The sequence below is a fragment of the Phyllopteryx taeniolatus genome, chromosome 2 (genome assembly GCF_024500385.1).
Source record: "Phyllopteryx taeniolatus isolate TA_2022b chromosome 2, UOR_Ptae_1.2, whole genome shotgun sequence".
NCBI lineage: Eukaryota > Metazoa > Chordata > Actinopteri > Syngnathiformes > Syngnathidae > Phyllopteryx > Phyllopteryx taeniolatus.
Window position 1 is genome coordinate 14,001,707 of NC_084503.1, and position 27,071 is coordinate 14,028,777.

At 40.8% G+C, this 27,071-nt stretch overlaps 1 protein-coding gene across 1 annotated transcript in view; it reads left to right on the plus strand.

Annotated features, from left to right (window-relative positions):
- Positions 1-9,706: 9,706 nt before the first annotated feature.
- The window catches only part of lingo1b (leucine rich repeat and Ig domain containing 1b), a 30,335-nt gene continuing 12,970 nt past the window's right edge, over positions 9,707-27,071 (plus strand). Inside the window, exon 1 of the mRNA XM_061762033.1 lies at positions 9,707-9,991. Coding sequence (XP_061618017.1) covers positions 9,980-9,991 — 12 coding nt within the window. The 5' untranslated portion in view covers positions 9,707-9,979. The remainder of the gene's footprint in view (positions 9,992-27,071) is intronic.

Genomic DNA, 27,071 nt, shown 5'->3' on the forward strand with positions numbered 1-27,071 from the left:
GCAATTTGCTCGATGCGTGTCCTGTTCATGTCAGTGACGTCGATCCCACCTTTCCGATGAACAGCGTGCAGCAGTTTGTCTAACCTGAGTAAGTATCCTGACAACTTCTCAGTTTCTTGCTGGAGTGTGTTACGGAACTTTACCATGAGATCAGCTGCACTATCTGTGGTCCCAAAAGCTGTTTCTAGGGCCTTAAGATACTCATTGGCAGTGGCACTGGGGTTAGTGGCTCTTAAACCCCGGACAATATCTGCTGCAGGCCCTTTGAGACTTTCAGCGATTCTCTGTTTCTTGACAACATCAGAACATTGCCACTCATCTAGCAGGTGGGTGGTCTGTTCCGCCCAAGAGTCATACTCCTCTTCTCCAGGTAGCGTTGGCTTTATGCCCGAGAAGAAGCGAAGTTTTCGATAGCATTGTCCGTCCATAGGCGGGGCTTGACATTTTTCCACAAGCAAAGAGATGGCATTGACAAGCTCTGTGTTCAAGTCAGGAACAGTGGGTGGGGCAGGCGTGGTCTTAAGCAAACCTGTCACATCATCTAAAGTCTTTCCTTCACTGGCTAAGAATGATACTAGCTTGGATTGGAAACCTCTTTTGTCACTAGTCACATGGAAAGTCTGAAAATCAGGGACACTTACTACCCACAAGTCTGACGGGTCCCCAGCAACCAACTGTTCAGGTAAGTCAGTTTTAGTCATGTCATCTGTGGTCTCAACTAATACGGACTGATTGTTGTTTGTGCGTGTTAGACACCGTCCTCTGATTTTAGTGCGACCAAAAATTTTAACTTCATCAAGTACCTTATAAATGTTCTCATCAGTAACATCAAGAGAAACCCCGCTAAGCACAATAGATTTCTTAACATCAATACCTTTGTCGTCACACCATTTGATTATTTGTTCGGACTCCATGTTTTGTTTTGAGTTTTGTTTTTTTTCAAAACCAGTCACACAAAACACACTCAGTATTGTGATTACAGTACTATTACAACCCCGGTCAACATTGACCGAATTTCTTCCTTTTTTTTTTTTTCCTCTTTGCTCACCAATACACTAGTGAACAATAACGATCCCGGACGAGCCCCCACATGTAGCCCTACTGGGCAGTACTCACAAAACCGTTGAACCCTCAGTTCACTGGGGGGAAAAACCCAAACCGATTGTCGTAGGAACGAGCCCTCAAAACGCTTCAGTAGGCACAGCGACTGGATCCCGTAGCGTCGAAGCGGCAGCCCGGTGGCGTTGAGCAGGCAGGACCCGTGGCTTTGAAATAGTAAATCCGTTCGCGTTCAAAACAGTCCAAGAATCCGTTCGTGTCCAAAAACAGTCCAAGCATCCGTTCGTTTCCAAAAACAGTCCAAGCATCCGTTCGTGTCCAAAAACCAGGTGCAGACCCCCGCCAAAAAAAGTCTCTCTCTCTGGTCCCGCATCTCCCGCTCTTCCTCTTCACGACTCACCTCCTTCCCCCAATCCCATTGGACCACCACCCCTTCAATCAATCATTAAAACAAAAAAAAACCTGAAATGTTCACAGACCCCTCGGGACGCAGGAAACCCCAGTATCCATCCACACAAAGAACCAAACAAACTTTTAACTAGTTTTCACAACAGCAATTCAAACAAATACAGTTCAACACATTTTAGTCAGTACACTACATGTGTGCTAATGTTGCCATATCCACTGTCACAACAACAATAGAAACATCTGCACCTTACCGCAAATTTCTTTCTCAGGTTAGAAGTGGGCTGAAATATCCAAGTTTGGGCAGTCACAATTGAAGAGCTACATGACAAAACTGTTGTGTTTTGGTCCGGACACAAACTCGCGCGGATGGATGGATGCATGGATGGATGGATGGATATTTCGAGGCATGATCCTGGTGCTCTATCAATGCAGCTTATCATTATCAGAATCAGAATCATCTTTATATGCCAAGTATGTCCAAAAACACACAAGGAATTTGTCTCCGGTAGTTGGAGCCGCTCTAGTACGACAACAGACAGTCAATTGACAGAGAACTGTTGTCTCTGTATGTTACTTGCTTTTTTTGTGTGTGTGTATTTCAATTGTTAGAATCTTCACCACATTTTCTATTGTGTTAGTCATATAGTCAAGTTTACTGCATTTCAAGGTTTTATCCATACCGTATATATTGCTACCCACCACCTTTTCTATTCCCCTGTTCCTTGTAAATAGTTCATAACCGTCCAATACCATTTCACTTTCTTTCTCACTATCTAGCCAAACAGCCTTTAACAGTCAGCCTTTAACAGCAGAAGTGTATCATCGATAGTCCATCCATCCATCCATTTTCTGAGCCGCTTCTCCTCACTAGGGTCGCGGGCGTGCTGGAGCCTATCCCAGGTGTCATCGGGCAGGAGGCGGGGTACACCCTGAACTGGTTGCTAGCCAATCGCAGGGCACATAGGAACAAATAACCATTCACACTCACAGTCATGCCTACGGGCAATTTAGAGTCTCCAATTCATGCATGTTTTTGGGATGTGGGAGGCAACCGGAGTGCCCGGAGAAAACCCACGCAGGCACGGGGAGAACATGCAAACTCCACACAGGCGGGGCCGGGGATTGAACCCGGGTCCTCAGAACTGTGAGGCTGACGCTCTAACCAGTCGTCCACCGTGCCGCCTCATCGATAGTTCCTTTTCCATTTTTATGTTAGTATGTATCAGCATTACTTTAAAACACAATCACCTCAGCGCTCACTGTCATTTTCTGTAATTTTTAGGACAGGTGTGACAGCAGAAGGAAAAGAAAAAGATCTCGGCAGATTCTGTATGTCATTTCTCAAGTAGGTCACACTCACTGGAGGGTGTTCTTTGCCACGGTCCTAGTGAAGTCAGCATCATGCCAGAGGAAGCTTTGTGTTTTGGCTCTTCTGGGGGTTATTCACTGAATATATCTGCATGTAACACAGTAAATACTTTTAAAGTGAATCTCACACTATAAGAAGGTCGTAAAATCATGTTTGTGTAGCAGAGCAGCTGGATTTGCCAAATAATAGTATGATTGACTGAATTGTTCTTCTTGTAGATGTGCAATGAAAGTACTTTTCACATAATAGGAATAACAACAATGACAACCGTTGATTTAAAAAAATAATAATAATTTTGGTTGGCACGGTGGACGACTGGTTAGAGCGTCAGCCTCACAGTTCTGAGGACCCGGGTTCAATCTCCGGCCCCGCCTGTGTGGAGTTTGCATGTTCTCCCCGTGCCTGCGTGGGTTTTCTCCGGGCACTCCGGTTTCCTCCCACATCCCAAAGACATGCATGGTAGGTTAATTGATGACTCTAAATTGCCCGTAGGCATGACTGTGAGTGCGAATGGTTATTTGTTTCTATGTGCCCTGCGATTGGCTGGCAACCAGTTCAGGGTGTACCCCGCCTCCTGCCCGATGACAGCTGGGATAGGCTCCAGCACGCCCGCGACCCTAGTGAGGAGAAGCGGCTCAGAAAATGGATGGATGGATAATAATTTTGAAGTCTAGTATCAGAGCGTCTGCCTCACAGTTCTAAGGAACAGGGTTCAATCCTCGGCCCCGTCTGTGTGAAGTTTGCATGTTCTCCCCGTGCCTGCCTGGGTTTTCTCTGGCCACTCCGGTTTCTTCCCACATCCCAAAAAACTTGCATGGTAGGTTAATTGACGACTCTAAATTGCCCGTAGGTGTGAATGTGAGTGCGAATGGTTGTTTGTTTATATGTGCTCTGCGATTGGCTGGCAACCAGTTCAGGTTGTACCCCGCCTCCTACCCGATGATAGCTGGGATAGGCTCCAGCACGCCCCCGACCCTAGTGAGGAGAAGCAGCTCAGAAAATGGATGGATGGATATTACTTTTACTACCTTGTTTCCCTCTTAATAGAAAGCTGTTGTTTCAGTGCTACTCCACAAGGTGGCTCTCTTTCACTATCTTTACCACAACGTTGAAGTTTGAGATACTTGAGATTAAATGTTTCTTCCAGGTAGCACAGTGAATGAGTAGTTGGCACAGCCGCCGTTCTGAGGCTATGGGTTTAAATCCAGGCTCATGTGTGGAGTTTGCATATTCTCCCCATGCTTGCTTGTGTGTTCTCCTGGTGTTCTCCTCTCACATCACAAAAGCATGCATGTTAGGTTCATTGGAGACTAAATTGTCTGAAGTGTGAATGGTTGTTTGTCTACATGAGACCTGCAATTAACTGGTGACCAATTCAGGGTGTATCACCTCCATCAGCCAAAGTCAGCTGGCATAGGCTCCACCTCACCCACGACCCTAGTGAGGCCAAGCACTATAGAAAATGGATGGATGGACGGACAGATGGATGGATGGATGAATCTACTTAATATTTTGGCACACAATTGTGTTTGCCAAACAGTTGGGAATATTGTAAAATCGTGTTACATAAAGACAACAAACTTAAAGGGGACATATTTTGCCTAACCAACCTTTTCTAGTATTTTGGATGTAATATTGGCTCTATGGTGCCTCAGTAAACATATGAAGTAAAAATTAAAATCGTCCACGCATTCCTGAGCTCCAGATGTTTTTCCGCTGAAATCAGGTCATTCGAATTTTCTTCAGCATATCTACGTCACTAGCGAAGATCTACGCCTTCCCTTTCTGATCGGAGCCAATGTGCTCTCACAAGTGGAAACCATTCAGAGGAAAGGGGGCGGTCTTAGACAAATATGTACAAAGTGGATACAAAACAGAATTACCTGTCAGAGGGACCTTTTCTAGACACTCGTCTAGAGCAGAATTCATGGTTCTATCAATCACAGCAAGTTGTCCAGGTCCTAAAGGATCTAAGCAGCCCAAGACCATCACTTTACCACCACGTTTGACTGTTGGTATGATATTCTTTTTCTGAAATTCTGTGCTACATTTCCGCCAGAAGTAACTCGACACACACCTTCCAAAAAGCTCATCTTTCCTCTCGTCAGTCCATATAATATTCACCCCAAAGTCTTGGGAATCATTCAAATGTTTTTTTTTGCAAAAGTAAGACGAGCCTATATGTTCTTTACGGTCAACAGTAGTTTCTGCCTTAGAACTCTGCTACGGATGACATTTTTGCCCAGTCTCTTCCTTATTGTTGTGTCATGAACACTGACCTTGACTGAGACAAGGGAGGACTGCAGCTCTTTCGAAGTTGTCCTGAGTTCCTTTGTGGCCATTGCTGTTCTCTTGGGGTAATCTTTGTTGGCCGGCCGCTCCTGGGAAGGTTCACCACTGTTCCATGTTTTCTCCATGTGAGGATAATGGCTCTCCCTATGGTTCGCTGGAATCTTAAAACCTTAAAAAAATATTTTGTAACTCTTTCCGGATTGATATGTCAATTACTTTATTTATCAAATGTTCTGGAATTTGTTATAACTTCTTTTAGATCGTTTGTCCAACTTGATTTTGTCCGGACAGATTCTAAGTAATTTCTTGTTTGAACAGGTCTGGAGGTAATCAGGGGGCCAATACTTTTTCACGGGACTGTAGGCTTCTGCATGTAATTTATCAATGAAGACACAGTGGCTAAATAACAGCTTGCAATTTAGACAAAACCATTTACAGTTTTAACGTATGAGCTGGGCATTTAATGCAATTTTAATCCATCCATCCATCCATTTTCTATTCCGTTTAGCCTCACTAGTGTCGCGGGTGAGCTAGCGCCTATCCCAGCTGACTCTGGGCGAGAGGCAGGGTCCACCTTGAACTGGTCGCCAGTGAATCACAGTTTAATTTTAATTTGGAATTCAATTCTGGCTTCTCACAATTATAAAAACAAAAACAATGTGTGGCAAGTGTGGTGCTTGTCGCATGCAGAAACAGCTGCAGGTGCTGCCTGGTGCCCATTTGAGAATTTGACAGCAAAAGAAAACAATGCTGTACTGAGGTCACTAATAAATTATTAGTGACATTAGCCTCTACAGCTGCATCTGCACGAAACAAGCACTGCACGTGCTGCATCCTTTGGCCGCCACCCAGCACACTTTGCACCTGACCCTCTTGGTCCCTCCCACAGTTGTTGAGCCCATATGAAGGGGGACTCGTGTTACCTCTTTGGGCTGTGCCCAGCTGGGTCCTCAGCTGCTTGCCATCGAGCCCCAACTCCAAGGAAGCTGAGGTCCATATGTTATATCACCATAGGAGGTCATTGGTCACTCACCTCGGACCTGTTTGCCTTGGGTGACCCCGCCAGGGGCATAAAGACCCGACAACTTAGCTCCAATGATTATTGGGACACCGCAAACCCCTAATGGCCCAGGCATCTCTTACTAAAAAAAATCATCTTTGTCCACATGTTACAAATTTGACTGATAATTCCTATAAAGTCAAAAAGTGTAAAGTCAAATCAATTTTCATCAAGATCTGATCCAGACTGTGCATTTGGCAACCAATTTAAATGTAACATTGAAAATCCGATTAAATATGTTCAGAAGCTCATATCACTGTCAATCTCATCAGAGAAAGCTATAAATTTTCATCACAAGGCTTGATGAGGTTTTTAGAGACGTCATGATGAAGTTAGGGAGCCTAAATCCAAAGTAATGAACTCAGACTGCTTTCATTAGCCCTGATACATGTATTTAACGTCCAACTATGTCTGGCCGTAATAATTGTATCATAAATAATCCTCACGAGACCTTCTCCATTCCTTCTCATTTTGTTCATTTAATCTGCTGACGCAGTCACACCTTCCGTATTAACAGACGGGCTAGCCCTTTCCCCAACATTGTGGTTAAATATGACAAAAACAAGACAACATGGCTTTAAAAGCCCTTCAAGCTTTCACTTAAAGTGGTAAGTGCAACCCCAAGCAGCCTCCTGTGCTGTGTGCGAATCATTTAATTCTTCGTTGCTGTTGTCGCAGAGAGAGCAAATAAGGTAGGTGCTTTGTGTGTCTTGTGTGTGTGGGGGTGGGGGTGGGGGGGGGGGAGGATATGTTGGTAGATAGAACAGAGGCACTTTATATTAGAGATAGCATGCCTGAAAAACAAAATAATCTTGTGTCTAAACCTTACTGAACAGACCTGATAGAAGACACTTTCACTCTTCACAATTAAACCATCACATCAATATGAATTGATGTTACTTCACAGTATTCTATGAATAAATGTCCAAATTTAGCCAAAAAGACGTCAAATTTACTTATTTTTAGTGACATCTGGGAGAGAAACATCCTCTTGAGTAATTAATTAATTAAAAAACAAAAAGAGTGGTGCATTGAGATATGAGTTTAATTAGTTCTGTGGCACTCGTATCTCTAAACACTCGGATCTCGAGTGCCTTGAGGTCCATTTCTTTTCAACGGGGAAAGATACCCATTGAAAAGAAATGGAAGATTAAATAAGGAAAGAAAAGAAATGGATTTCAACGCACTCGTATCTCAAGGCACCACTGTATTATACAGTATTTAATAAGAGGTTCAACGGACAGTTTAAAGGAGACATACGTACATTATTTTGCCAAACCAACTTTTTCTAGTATTTGCGATGTAATATTGTCTCTATGGTGCCTCAGTAAACATATGAAATATGAAATAAAGACGTTTTTCTGCCGAGAGACCTGAAAGCAGGTCATTGGATTTTCTCATCATATCTATGTCACTAGCAAAGATCTCCACATACCCCTCTGCTCCCGAGCCAGCGCAGTCAACATAACAAACACGTGTGCCTTCACAAGTGGGTCTTCTACATGGAGGCAACCTATCAGAGGAAACGGGGCAGTCTTCGCCAAATATGGACAAAGCAGATCGAAAAATGGGTCAAACAGAAGTAGCTGTCAGAGGGCCTTTTCTGGACACTCGCATAACAAAACCAAGGTTGTTTTTTTTGTTGTTTTTTTTTTTAAATGAAATTTTTATGGAGCCACTCTATGGAGGTCTCAATAGCCAAAATACGGGACCTTTCAAACATTTGATTTCCTTTATCCAAACATTTTAATTGACAATGTTTTTTTCAGTACGTTTTTGCTGAACATCAATGTCTAATGCTGGGACGAGACTACTGAACTATTCAGCTCACATGAATCTTAAGAGTTTGTTTTTATACTGTTCTGTACATTGTACTGTAGTGCCCTAGACTAGATCATTTTTTGATGTATTGTATGGTTAATTTATTTGTCCAGCTTCTGATATTATGCTTTCATCATTGTTAAACAATTAACTTTTGTGAACTACTTCGTTGTAGATTTTGGAAGGCACACTGCTCAACACACATTTTGCCCAGTGATTTGCTTATTTATAATTAATGCAAATGGAGATTAACTATTTCCTAAAGGTTTGTGTTTTAGTTTTCTAATTAACTTGCTTATTAACTACGTTAAAGCACATTATGTAGGTTTACAAGATGGCTTTTCAATGTTGTTGTTTATGTGAAATAACATCTGGGTAACACTAAGTGCATGTAAGGTATTTAAAAACTTTACTCTAAACAAGGGACATACTGTACAATAACTACCATATGTGTAGGGATTCATATTTTCTCAATATTTCAACATAAATATTCATGACCTGTTAAGTAAGAAGGAAGTTAATCAAAGTTAATTCAATGAAATAAAATGTTTATCTAGCGTAACATGTAGCAAGAAATGCTGTATGCACGCAATGATGTCAAATTTATGTGATGATACATCACAGTCATATTTTAAGCTCCATGAGGACCCCTTTTTGATGACCACTGCTCTAAATACTACTACAGACCAAAACTTTGCAAGCCATTGTAATGCAATGCTGCAGTTGTTCTTTTTTGTTAAACACTGTATACTTTAGACTTTTACTTCACTTACACTCTACGTTGGGCAGTAGATCACAGACAAAGACTCAAGAGGTTTTGAAACAATAATGACAAGTAATATAAACATTGATTTTACATCGAAAAAAAACCATTGTATCTTTGGATTTGGATTCATCAATGGAAATAATAACACAGAAAAATAAAATGTACCAAATGAATACTTTGCTCTGCTTTCTGGTAGTATTGTCACATGACTCATTGAGAGGTAAGGAGCTCCTCATGTCCACGCCACTAAATCCTCTGCCACATCATTTCCCATGAAAACTCCCTGACGGAGCTTCCTTGGCACTACCAGATTTTGTGGTCCTGCAGCAGCACTTAGTACTGTTAAGCCTCAGCATCAAACACCTAACACCGCACTCAAAACAAAAATGGGTTTCACTGATGATGATAATGATCACTTCAATTGGAATTTACCCATAAGTAGGGCAATAAATTAAGCATTTGTCCATCCTTATCGACACTCTAGAACCGCTTCAAGTTCCCTGCCAATCGCCAACAACAAATGAGCCAATGTCTGAGTTTAAAAAAAAAACTATTCTCGTAATTACAAAATTTACTCTTAGCTGTCATAATATCGACCCTTATCTTCATCCCTCCGCTGTAGCCTATATTTGTGAATCCATACGTCTTCCTCTCTAACCTCCATTTCTTTGTCACCACTATATGTGACTTTCGCCCTCTCTCACACACAACCAGCAGTGTGGTTTATTTTTGCAAAAAAATCCCTACATGAAAAGAAAACAACCACCAGGTGATGTTGCTGCCAGGGCAACAAAAGGACAGTTCTTTCTCTTTCTTTTCAACTCTCTTCATGTGTCCTCTCATTCTTCCAGGGCACTGCAGCTCCTCCTTCCACCGCTCTCATCCGCCACCCCTCCCTCCATCCTCCTCTCCGTCTCTGCTAGGTGCAGCATGTATGTGAGCGTTTGCGAGGCAGCACAGCCGCCTGTGTGTTTACATATCAGCTTATCAGTGCAGCTGGATTTAGCGCATCTGGAGAGGATGAAGGCATTTTGCGGATGCCCCAATTGAAATTGAAAAGGGATTCTAATTGCTATTGGACATACATCCACCTTTAGCTCTTAGATCTGAGCCTGTCTTGTTTGCTGCATCCCTGTCTCCATGCTTTTGGAGGCATTTTGAATTTCCTTGGCAACATGGAGCTGCTTGAATTAGAATTCTCTGCATGACAGTCCTGGTAAGTACTCTGTCTCTATGGTGGGCTTTGACTTCTGGGGAATTGGATCAGATTTAATATGGTGCAGTGGTGGTGCCATGTGATAGCCAGTGAGCAAATTGATCTCAGGAATATAATTAGGAGGTAGCAGCAGAAAGGGAAGGAGGGAGGATGGTCCACTAAGGTGGACTTCACGTCTCATTTGTGCTTTGTCACCCAAATGACTTTCATTTGGTTTGTGCTATATGCAATGTGCAGAACACATAATTGTGTGGTCTGTGAGTAGGTATCCAAATACTGGTATAAAACACTGTAATTTAAGTACGTACATACAGGGATGCATACCGTATCCAGCATTTTTTTATGATCACAAATGAAGGTGTAAGACTGACCACTGCCTGTTTTGTTTGTTGGAGGTTGTTGATGCTTACTAAGCTGCCATCTCATTAACATTCATGTTCCTTCAAATGCCAGTAAACTCTGCCAGAATCCCACTTAATGTATTCAGTGCTACCTTTTGCTGTTGGCTGATTTGCCACAGGTCATATCAATGGGTGGCAGTGGAGGTGGGGAGGTTTGGCTTAGGGGAAGGGGGATAGACTTTGATGATTTATGTGGGCCAAACGAATGATCTCTCAAATTTGAAAACCTACTGCACATAATATTTGCATAAGCATAACTGTGGCTGCAACACTGCAGCAAGAAGACAGCTACTTTCCCTTTTTTCAACATAACATCATCAAACCACGCAGACCGGACAATCTTGGGAGTCAAACGTCTGCTCTGCACTTGTCAAAGTTTTTGCCATGTCATTAATTATGATGACTGATTTGAATAATTTCTATGTAAATTATTTATGCAGGTCACTTGTTACACGTCTGCTGGTCATTATTTCAGTGGACGGAGATGAGCAACAAAGGTTTTGCCTGGCAATCCTTGTTTTAATCAGTTTATCATACAGTATGTCAAATGTATCACTAGCCTGCCCTAATTGACAATAAACAAATTATTGGTAAAAAAAAAAAGTAATTATAAAATAAACATAAAACCAGGCGTTTAATTAACGTGAATAGCACGAGGGGAGCAAAGGCTTGAAAGACCATTCCATGCTATTACTGTACTGTATGTGTGAGTGACAAGACGCATGGTGAAATCAAATTGACATCAAATATGACAAAGTTGCAATTCTGCTGAATGATATTTATTTGTAAATAATATTTAAAGTACTAAAATTTGATTTATTTTCACTATTTGAGACATTTTCACCATAGTGAGAATTCACTTTTGAAACATCAATTATATTAATCAATCCTTTCTCAAACTAAGAAGTGGAAACAAAATGTAGAAGTGTAATTATTAATACAAAAAATATATACACAATATATTGTGATAAGACATGCTACTACTATACTATGCAATAACTTAACTCGTGTACTGCCACTGACCAAAATGCACATGTACGCCCAAGGCGTTAAGAGTATTTCTATGATGACCTAGACCATTGTATCCTATGAATTTCATTGCGGATTGCATTTGAATAAATTTGTTCAGAGACAGTGATTTAATTCTGACTTTCTGTAAAAAAAAAAAAAAGAAAAAAATAATACAGGATTGAAAAAAAAAGCAGCCCCTAAAATAAACGGAACAAAACCATTGAATACAATTGTGTGTATGTTTTTTTTTTCTTTTTTAAACAATGCTCTTTTTTTTAAAGTCTAATAGATTGCAAAGGATTCTGAACAATAGTTTGGTTTGTTTTAGTAGGATAATTAGAGACAGCGTACTGCAATGTTCTTCACTAGTGGCCCAGGATAAAATGTGAAAACTACAAATGTCGATAAGTTACATTACCATCTGATTGGTTCAATGAATGTCGAAGAGAGTAGAATCACATACGCTTAAGTTGCGCGCACAGATTTACTATTCCTGACTGCTTTGAATGATCACACCTATTTTGTATGGTGTCTTTAGCGTCTTTGTTATTGTTACTCACAGTGCATTTCTCATAGCTCCAGGATAGAGAAATCCTGTAGACGGCAGCCCCCCTGGAACGCATGTAATATTAAATGCAATTGCCCATTAATTTATGTCCTAATACATTTTGAGGAGCCCACTTACCACTTTATATCAAACCTGGCTCTGAAATGACAACATCCTGGATTGCATCCTAATAATATGTTAACATTAGCCCTCCTGAAAAGGGAAAGTGACTGCCCGGCACACTATGTGTGCACTGTTGATATGGAGAGGTGACCGTGAAGGGATATCTGCCACTGGATACTCAAATTTGCGTTCAATGAATGTATTCAGAGATTCAAATTACTGCTGCTCTGCGGCAGCCTCGTTGCTTAATTTTAATTGTACAAAGGTCAGTAAAAGGAAGAGTACGACTGTGTCATATTAAAACTCATCGCTGTTTTTACAGTATAATCACAATATTGCACATCTGAAGTGACCAGACAGGAAATATAATAGGCTATTAGCTTGATTTGCTGTTGTTTTCTTGTTTGTCTACATCCCTGTTTATGGCTTGTTATATACGGCAAATTTGTACATCTCGCACTACTGCTCTAGTTTCCATCAGTGGAACAAAATGGAATGATTAATTACTGTGTTGTATTTCAATATTTCCCAAACTAGACTGAGCCAACAACTAATTCAAGCTGCCCATTGGACTCTCAACACCATGATTCTCTATTAACACACCAAATCTGATGTATTGCTTTCCCAAAATCCACTATTTTCTACATTTTCTTGCAATCAGGCACTTTGAGGCAAATTCATTTTCTAAACATTTATATAGCGCTTTTCTAGGCACAAGACAATTTCATGCATTATTCACACACTCATCAGTCACACCCTGATGGTGGTAAGCTACTTGTGTAGCCACAGCTGCCCTGGGGCAGTCGAAAGGCATCCTCTTATTATGTCCTTGTGCTTTATATAACGGTCTAAAGGTAGCCAGTCTGAGGAATAACTTTTAAAAAACAGGGGAATCTGTCGTATTCCTGTACATGCTTTAGCAATTAACTAAATAACAGAGGTGAGCGAGAGCTGCATTACACAGGCCAAGCCTATATATAACTGATCGTTTAAAGCTTTAACGTATATGAATGTTCCATGATGCAGCCATTATTTAATAAAACTGAATATAATAAATAATGAAAGTAACTGTTACCAGTAAACTACGTGACAAATGTGTGTACATCACTAATATACAATGCAGACTGTTACTGATTAGATAAAGAACATTCATACTTACATTACATACATTCATGAGAACTGTATCCATCCATTCATCTTTTTTTTTCTATTGTGCTTGTTCTCATTAAGAGTCTATCCCAGCTGACTTAGGACAAGAGTGGTGGTAGACTCTGAACTGGTTGGCACATACAGACAACCAACCATTCATATTCACCTCATGGACAATTTAGAGTGGGGGTGTCAAACATACAGCCCGTGAGCCACAACCGGCCCACAAGGGGGTACAATCCTGCTCGCAGGATGAATTTGAAAGTGAAAAAATACATAAGTTATTGTGGTAGTGGAGACCAAGGATAATTTTGAGAGTCATCATGCTCATGTCAAAAATGGAATGGTAACAATTCCTAGGTCTTCATAAGTTGATTGAATTTTAAATTAAAACTATATTCTTCAGTTCCAAATAGACAGTCATTTTTAGTCTTAAAATACAATTACTGTGATCAGTTATTATGCACATATGTAGATGACAAACTGCAGGAAAATATTCTCAAGAAATCTGAGGTTGTTTTGTAAGTAAATCTAAAGATTTTCAGAATGTACTTGTTTTGTTCGGCATTAAAATGAAGGGGGCGGCACGGTGGCCGACTGGTTAGAGTGTCAGCCTCACAGTTCTGAGGTGCGGGGTTCAATCCCCGTCCCCGCCTGTGTGGAGTTTGCATGTTCTCCCCGTGCCTGCGTGGGTTTTCTCCGGGCACTCCGGTTTCCTCCCACATCCCAAAAACATGCATTAATTGGAGACTCTAAATTGCCCGTAGGCATGACTGTGAGTGTGAATGGTTGTTTGTTTCTATGTGCCCTGCGATTGGCTGGCAACCAGTTCAGGGTGTACCCCGCCTCCTGCCCGATGACAGCTGGGATAGGCTCCAGCATGCCCGCGACCCTAGTGAGGAGAAGCGGCTCAGATAATGGATGGATGGATAAAATGAAGGGGAAATTTATTATTATATTGTCTGTTATGATTTTAGCGCTCCAGCCTCTTTGACATTAAATTAGACTGTGTATTGCCCATGAACTACAATGAGTTTGACACCCCTGATTTAGAGTCTTTGATTGCGAGGAGAAAGCTGGCGTACCCTAGAAAACATTGGAACATGACAATCCACATACGAATGCCCCAGCTGAGATTCGAACCCAGGACCGACTGAGAGGTAGATGTGCTAACCACTATCCAATCATGATGCCTACTAGTACTGCATGTCAAGTAATACTTTGTAGTGTAAAAGGGATACATTTGCTGTCGATTGTAAGTGTTAAGTGTTCATAGCCCTGCCTGCAGCTTTCAGACTCTAATATCAGTCAGGTTGAGTCGCTCACTGACCTCACCATATAAAACCATTGGCAGCACAAAAGCTTCCGGCTTGGAGCAACACACATCATTGTTTCCACTGTGAAGCAAAATTGTAGACAGAATGGTCAAAAGAAGCTTGAGATTTCTCCAATACAGGGCCGTTTTAAAGGAGACATGTACTTTGTATGTATTTGAATTTGTTTTCACAATTTACAATTTACAGATGTCTTAATAACATGTCTAGGACATGCTTTCATTAAAACACCCCAAGGAGCAACAATTCTAGTACACTGTAACAAAATCTATCACTGCGATAATTTTGGGGAAGACAGCAACTGCTTAAAAGCCATGTTTTGTTTAATTTATCTCTTCCTGAGTGTCCATTGAGTTTACAACCTAGGACATCTGAAAAACTACTTTGGGAGAGGCCAGCACCAACTCTCACAGTGCACTGAAATGACTCAAACACAGAGCGATACAGAGTTGAAAGAAGTGACTGGCTTCAAGTCAGCCCCTTTAGATTATACAGAAGTGCCCCAATTACATTGCAAAATAGATAATATGTCACAATAATTTTTGTTTCTGGCATTTAAAAACGTTCACAAGAGTGGAAAAGATCATTTAAATTTAGTGTGGAGATAGTGTGTATGGCACATGAAGTGAACACATTGCCATACACACGTATTGCACTCCCGCTTCCACCACACCACACTGTCTGAACAATCATGTGCTGCTTATGAGAACCTAACGCTGATAACGAAAATGGAACTCTTGAATAATTTCTAAAATTATAGCTGAATATTCAAATGAACTAATCCCTTTTGTGTGAACATGAGGGCAGCACAGAGCTTGAATGGTTAGCACATATGCTTCACAGTTCTGAGGTTCAAGGTTTGAATCTCTCCTCTGGGCGATCCCGTCCTTACTTGGGTTTTCTTCAGGTACTCCAGCTTCCTCCCACATTCCCAAAACATTTATGATAGGTTCATTGAATACTTTAAATTGACCTTGAGTGTGAATGTGAGCGTGACTGGTTGCTTGTCTATATGGCCTATCGACCAGTCCAGGGTGATGGAATCCAGCTTTCCCATGACCCTAATGAGGACAAGTGCTATACAAAATGGATGGATGGATGCATCCATTAACATGATTTTTTCTTGATGCAATAGCTGTCACAATGAAATGCCATTTGTTGAAATTCCAAATATGAAGGCTCTAAACTGTTGAAAGAAAGGGTCACACTTTTGTCGGACAGCCGTCACTTACTGTCATGAACGGAACAGAGGATAGGACCCAAAAATGCACGACACCAAAACAAATGGACAGTTTCAAAAAGAGAGGTTTAATATACGGGCAGAGGTCAGTACACAGGCAGGCAATCCAAAAAAGGCAACAGTATCCAAAAACGTGAGGCAAAAAGGCGAGGTCGATAATCGGAACAGGGTCTAGTCTTACTGTGAGTCTTTGATGTGGAAACAAGGAATGCTGGAACGCAACGACATGGTACAACGAACTGGCGATGAGAAAGAATGAGACCGGCCCCAGACGGCCCCGGAGCCCCTGGATGCGCAACGTGGAAGTCCCGAATGAGCGAGTCATCCACGATAAACGCAGACGGCACCCCTGAACGTTCCTCAGGCCCGTAGCCCTCCCAGTCCACCAGATATTGAAACCCCCTCCCCCTCCGACGAGACAACAACAGCCGCCTCACAGTGAAGACAGGGCCCCCCATCCACGAACCGGGGGGGAGGAGGGGACCTGGAAGGCGGGACCAGAGGAGAATGGCTTCAGCAGACTGAGGTGAAAAGCAGGGTGGACCCGCATCAACCTTGGGAGCCTAAGCTTCACGGTGACAGGGTTGATGATCTTTGTGATGGGGAAGGGCCCAACGAACCTGAGAGCGAGCTTTCGGGACTCCACCCGAAGTGGATTATGCTTGGTGGAGAGCCAAACTCGCTGACCCACTTTGTAGTTCAGGGCCGGTGTCCTCCGACGGTCAGCAGCGGTTTTGTAGGAAATAGAGATGGTTGGTAACCAACTTGAAGGCGGGGGATAGTCCTTGAAAAAAATGCATCGAACGAGGTTAAATGTAAGGGGTAATTAGGGTGAACGAGGCACAGGTGGTGAAGATGCTCTCAGGAGCAGGTGTGTATGAAACAGGGGGAAGACAAAAACCGGAACACACACCCATGACACTTAGTATCTTTGAGTAGAGTAGCATTCATAAAAAAAACACAGGATTTCTTTGATTCTGCACCCAGTTCTGTTACCATAGAAGAGGCAAATCATGTTTACATTAAATCCATGTGTTCTTATGATACGAACTTCGGCTTGCAGGCCCGTCCTGTTAAAGTTGCAGAAAAAAGGATATGCGCTGATCATAAGCAAATACCTGATTGAATGAAAAATATAAATAGATTTAATATGTATGTAGTATCTATCTTTCTAGCTATCTAATTCTATTTACTTTTATGCTGGTCAACATCTGTTTGATTAAAATGTGTTTATTTTTCTGCATAGAAAATAATGGAAATAAAAAGAATACTTCCTAAGGTCAAACTGTTCCCATTATAAAACCCTTATTAAATATACCTGGACTTGTTTTGTTTTTAAGAGTAATAAGAAGATAACCACTGTAAAATGTTAAAACAACAACCAACCAATAATAACAAGGGCCGCACATTGTAAAAATGGAGTCTTACTGTTTTTAATGTGAGTCTGCATACTTCACGTAACTTGTAGTGTATATTATTCGCCTCACAATCAAAATTCGCCTTTTGATACTAACATCATTGTAGTATTGTGAGATTTTTTTTGGGACAATTTGGGTGAAATTCAGAATACCCTCAGGTAACTCAAGCTCAGAAGCTACACTATATTAAAAAAATGATCAAACATCAACTAAAAGAGATTCCCCCCACCCTACAATTCACAATCATATGAAGAAGAGGGAACAGCAACAGTTTGAAAATAATTAAAAAAAAAAGTGGCAGGTGATTGGAGGAATATATACTATACAGTGGCACCATGAGATGCGAATTTGGTTTTATTTGTTCTGTGACCACGCTCGTAACTCAAAACACTTCAAATGTTCTTTCCCCATTGAAATGAATGGAAATGCCATTGATCCATTCTAACCTCTCCACCAAAGAACAAATTCATTTGTGTTTGTCTATTATTAAGGACAAATAGCACTCTATAATTTTTACTTTATCATAAATGTGTGCTTTATAAAGCCATAGAGTACTAACATAAATAAATAGAATGTAATCATTTAAAGTTTGTGCATCATAATGCAAATGCCGCAATCCAATCCATGTGCTGCGCCTGGTGTGCCAGCCTTGGCCACCAGGTGGCAGTATAATAACTGTACAGTCATGCAGACTGTAAACGAAGAAGAGCAGTATTTTTTTTCTTCTTATACACTACTACTACTGTAAGGGATTCAGTAAGATGCCGTAATAGTAGTCATTTTACATAGAGGATAAAGAATATATGCCTGTGAGTATTGTTATATTATCTGTTACGTGTTACTTCACGGTTTGGGTTTAAATATTCGTTGCCTCTAAAACCGCAACTATCAATGCTAACCATTAGCATGTGAACAGTGTTTTGCATTGTTTGTTTGTAGTAAGCTAAGTGGACCTGAGGCAGTTATGTTGTTGTTTTAAATACACAATATGTATTTTTCTTTGTTTCCTTCAAGCTGTTTAATGGACCTCCCAGTGGAAGTTTAATGTCAAGCCAAACATACCTTCACATAAGACTTAAACTAGGAGTGGCATTAAAAAGAGTCAAGCCTCTTTTTTTATGTCAAACTGCTGCTGGTTGTGAATTAAGTTGAATTGCTTTTACTGCGCTCGTATCTCAAGTTTGCACTCACAAGTCAAAGCAAAAAAACGGCCGAATGACAACTTGTATCTCAAAAAACTCAGAAGTCACTCTTATCTCCAGGCACCACTTACATGTAAATATATTTTGTTATTGTTAACTAACATCCCGTCAAGCAAGAAAACTCATGCATGCTAATCTCTCAACTCATATTAATGTGTGTGGCCATAAAGCCTTGTGATCCAAGAAGCAGTGCTCTCTTTTGCGTCAATACAACAACTTAGGCGTATAGTGTTGAAGGTCTAATGTGTAATTTCCCAGCTGCATTCCTACGGGCATTTACGCGCTAATTAAAAACAAAGGAATGATGATTATTCATTATTATATATATATTTTTTCCCAATAAACTACTGATTATTGCATTGCTTTATATTTCTCTATGGAACACAAACAATATTTGGATGCTATGTCTGGCCCATAATGTCGACTGTGAGCTACAGTGTGTTTCTTCAATGTTGAGGGCATTCAGTGCTGAAAGAGCATGAGTCATTATCACCAACCATAGTCGTTTATAGCGATTGAATCTCAAAAGTCATCCATCCATCCATTTTCTGAGCCGCTTCTCCTCACTAGGGTCGCGGGGGTGCTGGAGCCTATCCCAGCTGTCATCGGGCAGGAGGCGGGGTACACCCTGAACTGGTTGCCAGCCAATCGCAGGGCACATAGGAACAAACAACCATTCGCACTCACAGTCATGCCTACGGGCAATTTAGAGTCTCCAATTCATGCATGTTTTTGGGATGTGGGAGGAAACCGGAGTGCCCGGAGAAAACCCACGCAGGCACGGGGAGAACATGCAAACTCCACACAGGCGGGGACGGGGATTGAACCCCGCACCTCAGAACTGTGAGGCTGACGCTCTAACCAGTCGGCCACCGTGCTGCTCTCAAAAGTCATTGTGCTAGAAAACAAAGATTTTTCTCTTTCTTTTAGAAATGGTGTTACTGTTTAGTAGAGTTATTTAGTAATATCATCTTTTGTCAGCTAATTTAAAGATAGATGATAGAAAGGCACCACTAATTAACTTGTTTGCCTGTATTTTACGACTGCTTTTTACAATGTAATTGGACTTTTGTTTTGTGTATACTTTATATGAAATCAACAGTGAAAAGGAAGCTGCTATTCTATTGTAACTGTTCAGACTATTTAAAGCTGCTTCTCGTCCTTTATAAGCGCTGAATGAATCATAATCTTTAAATCTAATTTTCAGGCTCAGTCCTGAAAATTCCTTAAGTTCTCTTCTGTTGCATTTTCTTCTCATGTTTACATCAATTTTGGAGGGATGTCCAGTTCTTGGTAATGTCCCTGTGTGTCATATTTTCTCCACTTGATGATGACTGTCTTCACTATGCTCTTTGGTATTTGTGCCTTAGAATGTTATTATTATTATTATTTTGTATTTTTTTGGTACTCTTCTCCTGACTAATACCTTTGAATAATGAGATTTCTCTGATGCTGTGGAAGCTGCAGACCCTAGGTTGTGCTGTAAGCTGTAACTACAAAAATGTCAGGAAAAGCCTACTAGAACATCTGAACTTTGATTGGGGTTAATCAGAGGCTCTTTAAATCGTGGCAGGTGTGTGCCGACTCCCTTTAATTATGAGTTTGAATGGTATCGGATAATTCTGAACACAGTCATACCGCTAGTTATAAGACTGTGTGAAAACTTATCCACATTAGTGCTAAGTTTTGAAATGATTTTGCCTGGTCTCATTGTTCACAAAAATCACAAAAACCTGGCATTTGAACAGGGTGTGTAGACTTTTGATAACCACTGTAGAGTGGTACCTTGAGATACTAGTGACCAGATTTTCAACACGAGTGATCCGATTTTCAAGTTTTTCGAGATACAAGCTGTTGTTCACCTGTTTTTCTTTTTCCTTTAACTTGCAAGCGCAAACCTAAGATACAAGCGCTGTAAGGTGGCAGTGAACTCAACTCATTCACGTCAGTAAACAATGAATGTAAAAAAAGATCCTCAAAGCTGTTTAATACCACTTCAAGTTGAAGTTTACAGTCAAACTAAAACAAGAGAGCTATACGGTGTGTATTAGACTGGCTAACGAACAGCAATTGTGTTGCGGTGTTATTGCCCTTCATGCAATGGATATTTGAACACAAACGGTGGACCAACACATGAAATAACAATATTAACAAACATTATTTATCCTCTTTGAAGAACTACTAATATGACTGTGGCTGACGGAGGTTATTGACAGTGGGTATGGAAAGTATTCAGACCCCCTTAAATTTTTCACTCTTTGTTATATTGCAGCCATTTGCTAAAATCATTTAAATACATTTTTTACCTCATTAATGTACACATAGCACACCATATTAACAGGAAAAAAAATGGAACTGTTGAAATCTTTGCAGAGTTATTAAAAAACAAACAAAAAAACCCCGGAAATATCACACAGCCATAGGTATTCAGACCCATTGCTCAGCATTTAGTAAAAGAACCCTTTTGAGATAATACAGCCATGAGTCTTTTTGGGAATGATGCAACAAGTTTTTCACACCTGGATTTGGGGATCCTCTGCCATTGCTCCTTGCAGATCCTCTCCAGTTCTGTCAGGTTGGATGGTAAACGTTGGTGGACAGCCATTTTCAGGTCTTTCCAGAGATGCTCAATCTGGTTTAAATCAGGGCTCTGGCTGGGCCATTCAAAAACAATCACAGAGTTGTTCTGAAGCCACTCCTTTGTTATTTTAGCTGTGTGCTTAGGGTCATTGTCTTGTTGGAAGGTGAACCATCGGCCCAGTCTGAGGTCCTGAGCACTCTGGAGAAGGTTTTCGTCCAGGATATCCCTGTACTTGGCCACATTCATCTGTCCTTTGATTGCAACCAGTCATCCTGTCCCTGCAGCTGAAAAACACACTGACAGCATGATGCTGCCACCACCATGCTTCACTGTTGGCTTTCCTAATCAAGGCCAACCAGTATAATCAAACACAGCTGGACTCCACTGAAGGTGTAGAACCATCTTAAGGGTGATTAGCAGAAATGGACAGCACCCAAGTTAAATATATGAGTGTCACAGTAAAGGGTCTCAACACTTATGGCTGTGTGATATTTAAATTTTTCTTTTTGAATAAATCTGGAAAAATTACAACAATTATGTTTTTTCTGTCAATATGGGGTGCTGTGTGTACATTAATGAGGAAACAAATGAGTTGAAATTATTTTAGCAAATGGCTGCAATATAACAAAGAGTGAACAATTTAAAGGGATCTGAATACTTTCCGTACCCACTGTATGACATCCCCATGTACAGTATATCTTTATGTCTGCCCCAGTGGCCAACGCTTGCGCACCAGAAGGAGCAGCACAAAACCCCTTGAGCTGAAGCAAAAAAATGTGGCAAAGTTTAATTGTTTACTTTCTATTTAATTGTGCCATTACTGTATGTTTTATTACCATAATTTCCCCTGTATAATGTGTATTTTTTCGCCCCCAAAAGTTAATAGTGCGCATTATACATACGTATAGGGGAAAATGGAAAAAAACTTTCACCTTTTATAAATGTATGCCGCCATCTAGAGGTTATGAAAAAGCTGTACACTTTCTTTCCAATATGCCACCGCCACCTAGAGGTTATGAGAAATGTGTACACTTTCATTCTAGTATGCCACCGCCACCTAGAGGTTATGAAAAAGGTGTACACTTTCATTCTTATATGACAGGGGTACGTATGACTGCATATATGTACAGCTGTGCTCATATGTTTACATACCCAGGCAGAATTTGTAAAATGTTTTTTTTTAAAAATACGACTGATGACTGAACAACAACCATCCTTAATTGATTTATGGCTATGTTTTGCTTAATGAGAATGCTTTTCTGAAATGCTTGACAGTTTAATTTCAAAACCATTAAAATAAAATTATATGTGTTTCGCCTGGCCCTTCATGTTTTCTTTAAAGAATTTTACTCATCTTACAAATTCTGCCTGGGTAATTAAACATATGAGCACAAGTGAGAGTTTTCTCATTTACTGACTAAAAGTAGGGCTGCGAATTTCAATATAAGCGCACAGTAATAAAAATAAAGTATTATGTGTTCCAATAAAGTGCTTAACTTCAGAATAATTATTTGAAAAAACTAACAAAATACAGATAATACTTGATGTTTGGATCATATGCGTAGAAGACATATCATGCATTGTAAAAATCCCTTATAGAAGGGTTTTCCAGAATTTTTAGGTCAATTTTGGTGGTGCGCATTATACATGGGTGCGCATTATACACGAGAAATTATGGTAAGTAGAACTGTAAAGAGTGTTATTTTACCTGTAATTATATATATATATAAAAAAAAAAAATGGAAAACTGTTAGATTTTTTGGGGGGAAGGCTGGAATGGATTAATGGGATTTCCATTATATTTTAATGGGGAAAGATGATTCAGAGACTCGTATTTTAATTTACGAAAGTGGTCGTGGAACGAATTAAACTAGTATGTCAAGACACCACTGTACTTTGAAAAACTTGCCGAACTTGTCACTCCTTTAATGTTGAGCCACATGGTGTATCACGCAACATTAATATTTTCGTTTTTGATTTTAAAATGTTAATTTAATTTGATCCAATGTTCTGATTCATTTGCTTCACATCGTGATGTTCTATTTGTACCGTGATGCCTTGAGATTATGTTGCATAGGTATAACAGTGATTAAAAACAAAACAGATTTAGAAGTAGCTCTTGTTTTTCTTTTTTTTCTTTTTTTTCTGTACTAGAAATAAGGCTTTATCTTGTTCAGAAATTGACCTAAATTCTCAAGTAGCTTTATTAAAATAGCAATGCGGAAAAGGAGCAATGTTATAAAACAGCAATAAGCAGGCATTATTCTACTGTGCGAAAGAAAAAGAACTTGCTCAAAATGCAGACACATATGCCAATCAAAATAATAATGATACATTTTCATGCTTGGAATTGAATCAGTTTCCTTTAATGTATTCTGATTACTTTTCCTGCCACCTGTGTCTTTCTTCAATTTTGTCTGTGTACATCTTAATTTTTCTTAAAATGTAAACTGGACTGCAGCTAAACATGCCACAAAAACAGTGTCCATCCATTTTCTGAGCCGCTTCTCCTCACTAGGGTCGCGGGAGTGCTGGAGCCTATCCCAGCTGTCATCGGGCAGGAGGCGGGGTACACCCTGAACTGGTTGCCAGCCAATCGCAGGGCACATACAAACAAACAACCATCCGCACTCACATTCACACCTACGGGCAATTTAGAGTCTCCAAATCATGCATGTTTTTGGGATGTGGGAGGAAACCGGAGTGCCCGGAGAAAACCCACTCAGGCACGGGGAGAACATGCAAACTCCACACAGGCGGGGCCGGGGATTGAAACCGGGTCCTCAGAACTGTGAGGCTGACGCTCTAACCAGTCGTCCACCGTGCCGCCAAAAATAGTGTCTAATATTATATTATATTTTCTCCATTACATTTACTCAAGGAGCATGTTGGATAAATTGTATTTGTCAAAGTAGTTTTATTACTGCATACGTTTTACTTTTACCCGAATATTTATGTTAAGAAGAAACTGTACTTTTTATCCGTTACAATGATCTAAATGCCGCTCGCTACTTTTATTTATCATTTATTACTTGTTTATCAACTATTTCGTGCATGACCTATCTGTTTAGACTACGACTTCGACTTCTGCATTGGGCGCTGTTTGCGTCAATCCAATTTGAGCTCTAGTGACGTTTAAGTCGAGTACACCAATCAAACGACACAATTAAGTCCCGGGCATCGGTATTAACACTAGATAAGCCAGCCCGGCCAATCGACGTGCTTATGTAGCCACCATGTTGGGAAGGTCGTCCTTACCATTGAAAGCAACGGCGCGTGACTCGTGTTTACGTTTAGACGAAGGAAAACAACAGCTTTCATGAATTGTATTACTTGTCTGGCACTGTTTGACCAAACGTAGTGATTTCAGCCCACCTCTAACTTGAGAAAACACCCTGCGGTAGATTGCAGATGTTTTGTTGTTGTTTTGGCTGTGCATATTAGCCCACATTGACCGTATTTTTTATCACAAATAACTATAAAACATGCATCTCTTGGGGTATGTGCGAATCTTGCTCACACGCACGCACACGCACGCACACACACACACACACACACACCAATATCAGAATTAGCACATTCACATTTTATTTTTTATTTTTTATTTTATTGATGTTCATACTCTGATTTTTAAAAATGATAAGTTACACACCATTTACTCAGTACTTGAATAGTGTTTTCACTGTGTACGCTTTACTCTTACTCAAGTAATTTTTTGGAGGAATACTTTTTACTTTTACTCTCGTCACATTATTGTCAAGGAGCAGTACTCTCACTTGAGTACAATATTTGGATACTCATTAGTCATTGCATGCCAAAGATCTACTGATGTTAGTAAGAGCTAATATTGATTTTTCTCTCACTAAGAAAAAAAAATAGCAATACATAAGAGTCATCTTAAAATGCATGACAACTGTTCATGACGAACTTGGTCAGATTGGAAAGGTGTTATTTGCAAAACTGCTCTTTCTAAGATGTAGCTCAAGGTTAAGACAAAGTGATGTTATGTTGAGATATGTGCTATAAGGCTAGATTGCACAGATAGCTCACCATTTCTTAAAATACTCAGCATCATAAATCATGCATGTGCTCTAGTAAGAAAATTACCACAGCATTTGCATTTGTTTGCTTTGGATTCGCAAAGACAGGGGCTGTCATGCTCATTCATATTTCTGTCTTGACACAATAATATCATAATGTGGTGACGAGACAAACGTCACTGGTGTTATGTGTTCATTAGCTCAGCAATATTAGTTTTCACCTAAAGCCTTTTTCAATAACAATAAGCGCTCACTGTGTTTATTGGAATTATAGTTTTTTTTTGTTGCTTTATTTTGTAACATCTGTAGGGCCGGCACGGTGAGCGACTGGTTAGCACATCTGCCTCACAGTTCTGGGGACCGCGGTTCAAATTCCGGCCCCGCCTGTGTGGAGTTTGCATGTTGTCCCCGTGCCTGGGTGGGTTTTCTCCGGGACTCCGGTTTTCTTCCACATCCCAAAAGCATGCGTGGTAGGTTGATTGAAGACTCTAAATTGCCCCTAGGTGTGAATGTGAATGGTTGTATGTTTATATGTGCCCTGCGATTGGCTGGCGACCAGTTCAAGGTGTACCCCGCCTCTCGCCCAAAGATAGCTGGGATAGGCTCAGCACGCCCGTGGCTCTACCTCGAAGTGAAAATCAAATTCTCAATCCCCGGTACTGTATATTCCTCCCAGATCATCATGCCAGTCAGAAGTAATTTGTTATGTTCACAAATATTCGGTCAAATGAAACATACAGGTTAGTTGTGTCCCGATCCGATCTTTGAACCAAAAAACGAGTATCAGATTGGACTGGATGTAAAATCTCCGATTTAAGCACTTTTATACAAGCAGTCCATGCTCCGCTCCGCTCCGCTCCAGCAGTTTTATCCAGTAGCGCCTGGACAGTTTGCAGATCCCAGGTGATCACATCAACAGCTTGCTAAGGTGCTAACATAGTAGCAAGGAGTCAGAGTTAATGTTGCTTCCTTCTACTTCTTCTTTTCCTTTCGGCTTGTCCCGTTAGGTGAAGCCACAGCGTGTCACCCTTTTCCATGTCAGCCTATTTCCTGCATCCTCCTCCCTAACACCAACTGCCCTCATGTCTTCCCTAACTACATCTATCAACCTTTGCTTTGGTCTTCCTCGAGCTCTCTTGCCTGGCAGCTCCATCCTCATCATCCTTCTACCAACTAACTCTTCTCTGGACGTGTCCAAACCATAAAATTCTGCTCTCTTTAACTTTGTCTCCAAAACATCTAACTTTGGGCATCCCTCTGATGAGCTCATTTCTAATTTTATTCAACCTGGTCACTCCAAGAGCGAACCACAACATCTTCATATCCGCCACCTCCATCTCTGCTTCCTGTTGTCTCTTCAGTGGCACTGTCTCTAATCCATATATCTTGGCTGGCCTCACCACTGCTTTATAAACTTTGCCCTTCATCCTAGCAGAGACTCTTCTGTCACATAACACACCTGACACCTTCCTCCACCCGTTCCAACCTGCTTGGACCCGTTTCTTCACTGCCTGACCACACTCACCATTGCTCTGGACGGTTGACCCCAAGTATTTGAAGTCCTCCACCCTTGCTATCTCTTCTCCCTGTAGTGACACTTTTCCCCCTCCACCCCTCTCATTCATGCACATATATTCTCTTTTACTTCGGCTAATCTTCATTCCTTTGCTTTCCAGTGCATGCCTCCATCTTTCTAACTGTTCCTCCACCTGCTCCCTGCTTTCACTGCAGATCACAATGTCGTCTGCAAACATTATGATCCACGGGGATTCCAGTCTAACCTCATCTGTCAGCCTATCCATCACTACTGCAAACAGGAAGGGGCTCAGGGCGGATCCCTGATGTAGTCCCACCTCCACCTTAAATCAGAATCAGAATCAGAATCAGAATCATCTTTATTTGCCAAGTATGTCCAAAACACACAAGGAATTTGTCTCCGGTAGTTGGAGCCGCTCTAGTACAACAGACAGTCAATTTACAGAACACTTTGGAGACATAAAGACATTGACAAAAAACAATAACAAACAACAATTG